Source organism: Erpetoichthys calabaricus, chromosome 16 (genome assembly GCF_900747795.2).
Source record: "Erpetoichthys calabaricus chromosome 16, fErpCal1.3, whole genome shotgun sequence".
NCBI lineage: Eukaryota > Metazoa > Chordata > Cladistia > Polypteriformes > Polypteridae > Erpetoichthys > Erpetoichthys calabaricus.
In genome coordinates this window covers 32662107-32674381 of record NC_041409.2, presented here as the reverse complement: position 1 = coordinate 32674381, position 12275 = coordinate 32662107, and the positions used below count along the sequence as shown (strand labels likewise).

Below are 12275 nucleotides of genomic sequence, written 5' to 3'. Positions count from 1 at the left end.
TATATACATACACACACACAAACTGTTACAGTAACAATGTGTCATTTTAATATAGGGGTTATTGAACAAATACTCTTTCATCTAGTTTAAGATGTGACCCACAAAATTGGTTGCTTGGAAAGACAATCTCTCATTTATTGACAGTAAGACTACAACCTGAACTTGATGAGCTAAAACTAATTCAGTTTCATCATATGAATATAGAGAACAGCCAAGAAAAATGATAAAAGGTGTCATTTTGCTTGGCTTTTCTCTACATTCGTAATGGCTAATACGGTACAACACCCTAGTACATCATATGAATAAAAAGAAAACCCTGTCTGAGAGTTGCAAGATGACCCATGATGCATTTCATTTTATTCTTCGGCTGGTTGCAAGCCATTGCAAGGATTTTCTATCAGCAACAAAGACGGTGCTAATGTTGTAGACCTACAAGCGTGGAACAGTTGCCTGCTGTTCAGTTTGAATGACATAAAAACTGCCTAATGGAGTGACCTCTAAATGTTGTTTACTTGTATTAAAATTTTGTGTTTGTTTTATGTACTGTAAAGAATGAAACTAAACTTGTGGAGAACTTTAATTATTAATACATATACAGTTTATACACATGCATGCACACAAAGTAAATATTTATATACACTTTTGTGTTATGCACCCACAATAAATTAGTCAGGATATCATAAACAGTTTTGGTTCTTTCTCAGTGTTTCCACACTCCACACAGTGCAGTACCATGTTACTTCTGGAGAAGTTGTAATTTCTTTTTGTCCTTTTTTGTTCTCCTACAAATCCCTTCAAGGGTTTTTATACCATAGCACCAAATTTCCCCTGCATTTCATTTTAATCAGTGGGTTGATCAAATTGTGTGTCTATTTTTTTAGCCATTAAAAGACCTTTTTCTCATCACTGGTTGCTGGTTGACCTCATCTATGGTGCCACTGGTGTAAGGTAACACAATTACAACAGTTTACAATTGAAACATATGCAAAAACACAAGGGTGATCAGAAAGGTGCCATGACAGGATCGTCTATAGTAGGAGTAGGTGTAGGTGTAGACTATAGTAGGAGTAGATAATTGGAAGACACAACCTCTGTATATTAATTTGGTATAATGAAGAATAAGACTGGTCCTCTGTCCAGATGTAGTGTTGATTTTGCATACAGTATTTCCTCGCATAGGTGTGGGGTTTTCTCTATATCCACAAAACACCAATATCACAAAGGTGTGTGTCTTAGGTTCACTAATGATACAAGATTGTCCCAGAGTAAGTGTCAGTATGAGCGTGAGTTGGCCCTGCAATGAACTGGCACAATGTTTATGGTTGGACCCCAAATGCTGCCAAGAAAGACTCCACATCCCAGTCCACCCCTGTCATTATGAATTGTAATAAGCTGATTTCAGACTGTAATACAATGTATGTTGCATTTATGTAACAGTGACTTCCACCATAGAGCACACAACTATAATAATATATTCACATTTTAAAATGATAATTCTATTTTTTGCTATGAAGCAGTAGACATATACTCAGTATGAGCATAACAAAAGTTATCCTTTACAATATAAAGAATATCAACTGACCCTACATGTCTAATAATTAAGTGACAATGATGAACATGGGCTTTTTCTGCTTACTTGGAGGCAGCCATTGGATTACTAAAATGTAAATATATACAATAGCTTTATAAAACAAACATCTTGTATTATGTTGAAACTAAATAAATAGTAATTTTCTAACACCAGATAACAATTCAGTTTCTCCATGTTTACCAAGGTTGCACTCACAGTGGTGTCTATCACCGCTGATAATGTTTAAAACACTCACTTTGCATAAGCCTTCTCCAGAAGTGCACTCCAGAACTCATTTCGTTCAGCAGATTTGGTGAACACCAGCTGGTTGTTAAAAGTTGGGATTCGGTCATCAATGACCACATCCACCCAGTCACCATATCGCCAAAACTAGAAAAAACAAAATTTGAATGAAAAATAAAATTGGTGTTGGTCCCAAGGAGAATTCGTCATGAATGACTTTATCAATCCTACCACCATTTTGCCAGAACTGAATAAACAGAATTAAAAAGAGGATTTTTACTGGAAGGGTGGCATGGTGGCAGAATGGTAGCACTGCTGCCTCGCAGTAAGGAGACTTGGATTCACTTCCCGGGTCCTCCCTGCATGGAGTTTGCATGTTCTCTCCGTGTCTGTGTGGGTTTCCTCCCACCATCCAAAGACATGCAGGTTAGGTGCATTGGCGATCCTAAATTGTCCCTGGTGCGTGCTTGGTGTGTGTGTGCCCTGTGGTGGGCTGGCGCCCTGCACAGGGTTTGTTTCCTCCCTTGCGCCCTGTGTTGGTTGGGACTGGCTCCAGCAGACCCCCCATGACCCTGTAGTTCGGATATAGTAGGTTGGATAATGAATGGATGGATTTTTACTGTAGCACTGCACATTTTAAATGTCTATGTACAAAATCAGTATATTACATATACTCACTGTCGTAGCAGCATCACTAGCTAGCTAGCTGTGATTTGGTTAATCAGTCCCTGTAACAGTGTTATTGTTTTCTCAGTTCATTGATAACCTCCAGTTTGTTTAGTTAACCTCAATGGATTTATACAAGTTAGAGTCATAAAGTTCTATGAATGGTTATCATGTGACACTGCTGTGTTTACAAGCCATTGTTAAATGCATGCTAATTGTAATGGTACAAGAGCTCTATCTGTTGTCTCAGGCAGCTTTAGTTGAATAGCGAGGTTAAAAAAAAGTATTTGTACTTTTGAAGAAGGAGCCACCATTACAATGTACTAGGTTTTTTAGTAATTTAGCTGCTGAAACACTACAAAATGTTATGGCTGGTGTGCAGTGCCAACAACGTAGTCATAGGTTCACAGAAGAAAGTGAATTTCCTGAAGCAAATGGTGTAATGAAATGCATGTAGCCCACATGAAAACAGGTAAAACATTAATAGACAAAAAAATTAATAACCTGATTAGTGGTCTAACAAGTTTTATTTTTCTTTTAATTTTAAATGTCCTTTAATTTTGATGGAGGGAAAATTAACTGACAGGAGAAGAAAATGGTCTGGCACCTTTACAAATAGAAGATAACATAAGCCCGTAAATATTTGATTTTTACCAGTTGTAATGTCATAGGTAAGCTTTATTTTCACCTTAAAAACTATGATATTATACAAAGAGTGGAACATTAACAGTTCTGATGTTATTGTGCTCTTACAGCTGTCAACATTTTTATACTACGTGGAATGAATCATTTCTGTACCTAACTAATTCAAATGCTAGGCTGCTTTGTGGTTGCCAGACTGTTGGTATATTTTTGGTAAAAGGCGCTATAACACAATTACTTTTTTTTTTTTAACCATAAATTTGTCAGTGTCTGCATTATATCATAAGAAACACTTCCAAAATGCCTTAGACTTTTGCCAAATGTTTTTGTTTTTTAACCAGGAAAGGAAGTTAGAACATCTTGATCTACATAAGCACCATGGCTTCACATCATTATAGACCAGGGGTAGGCAACGTCGGTCCTGGTGAGCCGCAGTGGCTACAGGTTTTCATTCCAACCCAATTGCTTAATTAGAAACCAATCATTGCCAATCTCAGACCTTATTTAATTTTATGGCTTGTTAGTCTGTGCAATGTAAGGCTCTTATATCGTAGATTTTTTTCCTTTCCAAGGATATCATCCAAATGATATGAAGCCTAAAACAGATCATTTTCAGTCTGTCACATTTTTCTATTAAGTGTTTTATTAAATCAAACCGTGCATGATGAACACACACAGATGTAATTGGAAAAAAGCTAGCTGGAGAACTGCTGGCTGCTTTGTCTTTTACATCTTATTGCTAATAACGAGCAATTAAAACACTGAATGCAGCAGTTTAAGATTGAAATAAGCAATTAAGGTTGGAGAACCTTAACAAGTGAGACCACTAAAATGAAGCATCAAAATGTCACTTAAGCAATATGTGCTTCATCAGCAATAATTGAGTTCTCGTTAAGGAACTGGGTTGGAACAAAAACCTGCACATACTGTGGCACTCCAGGACCGACGTTGCCTACCCCTGTTATAGACTGATCCCCAGATCGATGGGCATGCATCATTCCCTTCACAGCTTATTACAGTCTGGAGTCCTTGTCTGGACACTTTTGACCATGTAAAGTTAGAATACCCAGGTAGAGACTGGCTGGACAACATTAAAAATGATGGTTTAAAAATAGGCTATGGAGAAAAATGCTAGACTAGAGGAAAAAAGAAGGGTTGTTAAAAATAAAAAAACACTATATAAAACAGGTACAAACTACAAACTTAATCCAGTAACACTGGCTATTCCCGTATTTGCAATGGAGAGACAACAAACATAATAATCAAACAGGATACTCACCACCTGCCTATTGCATCAAACTTCATGTATGTCACTCCATAAGGTATTATTAATGCAATATATGACATTTCAGGTGACTAACCAGTAGGCTGATACACTTTCCATGTTTACATTAATCTAAGAGATATACAGTCAAAAATGTTCTCTCTTAGTGTAGAAACTTATCAATAAGATACTGACTCTTTTCATTAGTTGTGAAAATAAATCTTTAAAAGCATTTGTTTACTTTTGTTTATTGAAATGAAAATGATTTGAATTGAGTGTAGGTTAATCTTTATTATATGCCACAGCATTCCCTCTACCGACTTGGATGGAACAAAAGAGCCATGATAAAACTGCTTACAGGTGATACAACAATAGTAGTGTTCATGATCTGCCTTAATTAAAGTAGAGTGGTGGCTCTGGGCTAAGGATATGTGCTGAAATCTGGAAGGTTGCTGGTTCAAATCCTGTTAGTGCCAGAAGGGATCCTACTCCATTGGGCTCTTGAACAAGGCCCTTAACCTAAAAACAAAAATTGCTCCATGGACACTGTACAATGACTGACCCTGTGCTCTGACCCCAAAGGTCATGCAAAAAGATAACACCAAAAAAAAAAATCAGTAGTAAAATGTGTTGTACAGTACTTGTATTGTATCTGTGCTGGGTTCTTTGCATATTAACATGGGCATCAAATTTGCACTAGACATGCTGTTAAATATCACTGATATGCAGGTTATAAACAGATACATTTTTCTAAGATGCCCATTATTTTATGATGCTTACTCCTGGCAGACTAAAATTTTCATGTAAAACATTGAGGGGCTAATAGAGGCGGCTAAAAACCTTCTCATAAATTATATTTAACCCTAAACCAGTGCATCTTCACATTCAGAGCAATTAAACATCTTTATGTATTCCTTTATTCTTTTCTTTAATCTATATATGTGCATATTATGATTCACAAGCTCTGCACTACAATTTGGATGGAAATTAGCAGTCTTTTTGTCTTACCTGAAAATGGAAAATTCCAGCATAGTTCTCTGTAAAATTCTGGTCAGGTGGTATCACTCGATAAAGAATCTTTTCATTCAAAGTCAAACAGGCAATAGCAGCCAGAAACCAGCAGTCACCTACACAAAAGGATGGTCATGAAAATATATGTTGAAAAGCAATTCTAGCTCTCTTTGTTCTCTGAAATAACTGACATTAAGAATTTCACAGTGTCAGATAAAATCTCACCTACCCAGAGAAAAGTAGTAATGTCACATGCAGGTATATTCAATCACAAAAAAATGTTTGGGAGCGGGTTAGGTTTTTGAAAATATCTAACACCCATTATTTAGGCTTATTTGGAAATGTCTATAAACTGCCAAACAATAATGTGATATCAATGAAAATGCTAAAGAAGTTTTTACACATAGTTCAAATACACATAACTGCAAATTCTGCGACAAGGGAATACAATTGCCACTAACAGCCACAGTCCACATTTGACTGAAACTGAAAGCAAGACCAGTACAGAGATGGCATTATAATGATTAGGTTTACATGTCCATTGTGCTGTCCTTTGCCACAACAGGACCTCACAAACCCTCTATCAAACCTTTTCAATATTTAGAGATGTGATCTCCTATATAAATTGCCACATATCAACTGACAGAAGTCTGATGCCCATTAATGGACTGCATCTTGATTGCAGTTGGTTTATGCTTGTGCAGGTTAAATTGACTAATTTTAGGTTAATTTATTTTTCCAAAGTAAAATTTATTATTTATTTTTCTTTTTGACACTTGTTGATGTTGACATTAACCCTGTTTGTTTCCAGTTATGCTCTTCTATTGAGCTCGTTTGGTGTGCATGGATCAGTTATGGAAAAGTTTTTTGTATTTAGAAAGGATGGAACTAACCATCGGTACTTTATGTGCAAATAAAGAAAAAACTCACTCATTCAAAAAGAATTAAATGGTATATTCTTGTGGCATTAATTCTCTGCTTAAATACAACGATTTCTGCTTATGTCCAAATATAAGAATTTTGATCAACTGATTGACCCTTGCCCATCTTCCAATTCCAGTTTCAGTGTTTGAATTCCTAACTCTGCCACCCGTGAAATGACATAAAAGAAAACTAACAGCAAAAATGGAATGCTGAACAATATTCATTGATGAGTGGCCAATTACTGAGCTGGAACACACTAACTGATGAGATGGAACACACTAACTTTCTGCTTATGGTTTATAAAGCCTTAAATAATCTCGCCCCATCTTATATATCGGAATGTCTGACATCTTATATTCCAGATCGTAACCTCAGATCCTCAACTGAGAGTCTCCTTAGAATTCCAAGAGCAAAACTTAAAAGAAGTGGTGAGGCGGGTGACCTTCTGCTGTTATGCACCTAAAATCTGGAATAGCCTGCCAATAGGAATTCGCCAGGCTAATACAGTGGAGGACTTTAAAAAAACTGCTGAAAACACATTACTTTAACATGGCCTTCTCATAACTTCACTGTAATTTAAATCCTGATACTCTGTATATCCAATTCATTATAATAACTATTCATGGTGGCTCTAAAATCTGTACTAACCCCTACTCTCTCTTCTGTTTCCTTTTCCGGTATCCTTTTGGTGGTGGCACAACTCAAAGCACCACGATGTTCCAACAATGATGGATGGACTAAAAGCCAGAAGTCTGCATGACCATCAGCATCAAGTGACTCCAAGAGAACCCTAACTACAAAGAGGACTATTTCATTTATGTTAGGTAGAATGCCCAGAGGGGACTGGGTGGTCTCGTGGCCTGGAACCCCTACAGATTTTATTTTTTTCTCCAGCCTTCTGGAGTTTTTTTTTGTTTTTTTCTGTCCCCCTGGCCATCGGACCTTACTCTTTTTCTATGTTAACTAATGTTGTCTTATTTTAATTTCTTATTTTGTCTTTTATTTTTCTTTTCTTCATTATGTAAAGCACTTTGAGCTACTTTTTGTATGAAAATGTGCTATATAAATAAATGTTGTTGTCGTTGTTGTTGAGAAGCAAAGAAAATGATTTCTTGGAGAGATGAATTGTGTCATAAGCCCAAGTAGGAAAGCCAGGGAACATTAATTTATCATTTTCAATTTCACCCAGTGTAAACCCTCCCTTGTATATCAATGATCTTTGGGCATGTTTGCAATCAGGATCCTGGGAGGAGTGGTGATAACACTAAAGTCAAAACATGTTAACTCAGGGTGTCTTGCAAAAAAAAGCTGTGGCTTATAAAGAAGGTGGTTGAGAAATGATGCAGGACAATTTCATGTCAAACATACAAAACTATAAGAGATAACACAAAACAACTACTAAATCTATAAGACAAATAAAATAATAACTATGAGGCTTGTGATTATATTATTGCTGCCATTAAACGGTAAAAAGAAATGCTATTAGGCAGCTGAAAGAGAATAGTTATAATAATGCAAAAGTCTACCTTAAGAGGTTTTTGCAGGATTTTAGCAGTTACAGAATCATCTAGGAAGAAGATGGAGTAAGAATAAGAAGAGAAGAAATCATTTATACCAATAAAGAAAAACAAACTCTTTAAAAAATGTTGACATTTTCATTTTGAAGTGGTATCATGCAAATGGTTATAGGGAATACTGAAAATACAATAGACTGTTGCATAGTTTTATATTTATAGGGTCACTTCTGCCACATATATAATCTAGTGAAAATCTCCCTTGCATATGCTAATCAACATGCAGCACATTACCACTCTCTGGCATTATGACCGGTGAGAATAACTACCCTACCTCGAAAATTCTGAGTTTCCCACATGAAAAATCTTAGAACATAAAGTGCCTTTCAGAAAGAATTCAGACCCTTTCAATTTTTTCACATTTTGCTAGGTTGCAATGTTATGCTAAAATCATCTAAATTATTTTTTCCCTCATCAAACAACACTTAGTACCTCCTGGCTACATCTCATGTTCGTATTGCCTTTCTGCTATCTGAGAGCCATTCCTGCAGCCAAGCCTTATTACATCTTTCAGCTTTTTCTATGACAGGTGTGCAAAACCTCTGCCATAAACAGTTTATGCCTGCTTACTATTTTAACATTGAATTGCTCTTTTTTACTAAACCTTTTATAGCATTTCACATTTAACGTAAATCTATTATTTGTGTGCAAGAATCCCTGATGTGAGTGAAGAGTATGCTGTATATAAAAAGAGAACCAAACTTACTTTGAGAGAGAGAAAGAGGGGTGCAACAGGGCATCTCAAAGTAATATGACCACCAGCTGCAAGTATCATTCATTACTGTGTTTTGTGCCAAGTGAAGTCCATCTGTGCTTGCTCATGATTAAAACTAAATGACCTATGAAACATTAACACAAGGATCAAGTTCTGCGCACTGTGCTCATCAGTACGTGAGTGGGCAGATTTTCCTTGACTTTGTGTGGCATCCAATATTGAGGAGGTCCAGGGACAGAGAAAGTGACAGAAGTGCTCACATTACAGGGTGGCTAAAAATGCTGGCACGAGAGCTTAATGTTATGGTCTGAAATGACCGTCACCTGTGGTGAGAAAGCAGGCGGTTTTAATAGCAGCGGTGGTTCTTAATGGTACCATGCTTCTTTAAAATATCTTGCTTTGTGCAGTATAATAAGACAAGCTGTGTCAGTCTGGCTCTTCACAGAATGGTCTTGAAAAGATAACTTCAGATTAAATGGGGTGAATTGATATTTCATTAGAACTCCTTGGTCTTCAGTGTGTTATGAGATAAGTTACTCCTGTTGGCAAGTGTTACTAATTCAATGTCCAATATGATGTACCATCCAAGAACATTGTTTTTTCCAAACCTGGTCCTGGCAAGCCAAGCTGACTTCTGCCTTTGTTCTAAGCCTGCTTTTTATGCCTTTATCACAATTTGTCTGGCATAGTGTGGCCTGTGGACAGTCACAAGATATCAAACACTGCTAATCAGGTGATAAACAGAGGGCTTCCCCATTAAGCTCTTAAGAGATGAAACTGGTCTTAGTTCCCTGTATGGATCTCTCTTTATAACCAGGAAGAAATATGGTCCGGTGGCTCGCTGGAAATTACTTAAAAATGAATACATTTTGCAATAAGAATATTGTTGTGGCATTTAAATCCAAAAGCAGCATCTGCCCACTATACCTGTCAACCCTACCGTAGTGATCCAAAGAACACCATCCCTACTACATATAGTATATACACCCTTGTGCAAATTAATTGAAACAAACTCTGAAAACAACAAAAATCAGTTTTGCTAATTTTTTTATTATGAATAATATTCATATACTCACATCAGTACATGATATAACCTCCTCGACTTTTGAGAAGCATCTGTTTGAAATTTGGCATGGCATCCAAAAATTTTGAACAGTCTTGGAGGATTTTGGGGTCTCTATAACAAACTTGAATTAGGGCCTGAATCATCTTCTCCATAGTTGTGCAGTCCATTCCATGAAGTCATTGCTTACAAATAGACCACAAAGTTTCAATTGGGCACAGATCAGGAGAATTTCCAGTCCACTCCAGTATGTTCATTTGCTTCTCATTGAAAAATTTCTTCATTTGTTTCGATGTGTGACATTGGGTTTAGATCTTTTTGAAAAACACTGGATCCAGTAGGAAAGAACTTTTCCAGTTCTGGAACAACTTTTCTGCAGAGAAGCTCAAAATATTGTTGTGAGCACATCAAGCCCTCAACTGGGTGCAAGCAACCCCTGCCATAATAACTGAAACAATCCCACAACATCTTCTTTGGTGGGTGTTACACGCGATCCTGTGTTTTTCAACAAGATCTGTCCCCATGTCACACATTGAAACAAGTGAAGACATTTTTTGATGAGAATCAAATGAACATACTGTAGTGGCCTGGAAACTCTCATGATCTGAACCCAATTGAAAATTTGTGGTCTGTATGCAAGCAATGACTTTGTGGAATGGATTGCACAACCATGGAGATGATGATTAAGGCCCTAATTCAGGTTTGGTACAGAGACCCCAAAATCCTCCCAGGTTTTTCAAAATTGGTGGGTTCCATGCCAAATCACATGCAAATGCTTCTCAAGAATCGAGGAGGTCATATCATGTACTGATGTGAGTATATGATTTTCAGAGTTTATTACAGGGTTGTGGGGCTGCAATCATAGGGTGCAAGGCAGGAACAATTCCTGGACAGGGCGTCAGTCCGTTACAGGGCAAACACACGCACACTAGGATCAATTTAGCAATAGCAGCTCACCTAACCTGAATGTCTTTGGACTGTGGGAAGAAACCAGAGTACCCAGAGTAAACCCACCGAGGGAACATCCAGAATGTGAACCCTGGTCTCCTTACTGTGAGGCACCACAGTTCCACCATGCTGCCCACAGTTGACTTTAACCATGCTGCAGAGAACCATTCCTTGTATTACAAGACTGAATGACTCAGTCCGTTGATCTGAGCTGTCATATTCTTATCTGAACTTCAAATATATTTTAAGAGCCAATTTTGGAAAGTTAATGTTTGAAGTTAAATTCATAGGTTTGCTTAATTTCTATAGACTATCAGTTTCTTACAGTTATCTAGAATATGGTACAGCATTTTACCTCCTGTAAGTTAACATGAGATAGAACTTTCTTAGCTACAGGTATATCTATAGAACACAGTGTTTATTAAGCCAGTGAGGAAACAATTTTAACTGCTAGCTAGCATAGACTGTTAGATGTTGCTCCTGTCAAAAAAAAAAATTTATACCATAATACATAGATAGATAGATAGATAGATAGATAGATAGATAGATAGATAGATAGATAGATAGATAGATAGATAGATAGATAGATAGATAGATAGATAGATAGATAGATAGATAGATACTTTATTAATCCCAAGGGGAAATTCACATAAAGAGATGGCATATAGTTTCCTGAACATGCTTAGGTGCTTAGCGTGCTTAACTTGCTTAACGTGCCCGAAGTACAACTGTATGACCAAACTTAGAGAAATGAGACAAGGTATATAAGCCTTAAACAGAACTGTTCTTAAACAAGAATTTTTCCTTAATATACATTTTCTCTATTTTTTGTGTGAACTGTTTTGCTTTGAAATTTTACTAAAATTTTTTAAATGGTGATATTTGGTCTGTGGAATTATTTGAACATGCTTCACACTATTTCCTGAATCATCCTATGAAGCAAACTAAAAGCTGCAGAACTTTGGTAATTTTGGATAAACGCAGCTACATATAGTATATAAAAAATTTAATTCCCAGTAGCATCAGGTACAAGACAAGAAGCAACCATACACAGGATACCACTTAGTCCCACTTAGTACTCACCTACACAGGGACAATTTGGAAATGTATTTACCAATTAATGTACACTTCTTTGAGAATGGCAGAAATTCTAGAGTTCTCAGAAAGAAATCCACACAGACTCATGCAAGCTCCACTTTGAAACTCAAAATACTGCCAGCAGAGGCTGTGTTTCCTTCAACCCCAAATTAAGCAGGTTGGAGAATGTTGCGTTAAAAATTGAAATAAAAATTTTTAAATCTCTCTAACCAGAGTTTAGATAGATCACTGTCAATTTTTTCCAAATAATTTCCAGGAACATCGTCTCAGTAGTCTTGTTTCGATAGCTTGTGATGTCTTCAATAAAATGGACAGCCTTCTGCCCATTAAGAAAAAATATTCTTTTTAAATGTAGACTGCTTTGCTCAGGTCCTTTGTGGTTTAACTTCACCTTCTTTTTCAACTGGAAGAGCCAGTTGGCACAAGGCTCACTGATCTTTAAACTGCACTGATAGGAGCCTGCACATGTATATTTATATTTAATACAGAGGCAAATTTCAGGTACTCCACATATATCAATAAGAAGAGGACAGCAAAACATAATTGTTACTATTTTT

At 36.7% G+C, this 12275-nt stretch overlaps 1 protein-coding gene across 3 annotated transcripts in view; it reads right to left on the bottom strand.

Annotated features, from left to right (window-relative positions):
- The window catches only part of LOC114667143 (calpain-3-like), a 75593-nt gene that overhangs the window by 41138 nt on the left and 22180 nt on the right, over positions 1-12275 (bottom strand). For all 3 annotated transcript variants that reach the window (XM_028822305.2, XM_051920098.1, XM_051920097.1), the window contains exons 3-4: positions 5394-5512; positions 1827-1960 (exon numbers count right to left, since the gene is read on the bottom strand). In XM_028822305.2, coding sequence (XP_028678138.2) covers positions 1827-1960; positions 5394-5512 — 253 coding nt within the window. The remainder of the gene's footprint in view (positions 1-1826; positions 1961-5393; positions 5513-12275) is intronic.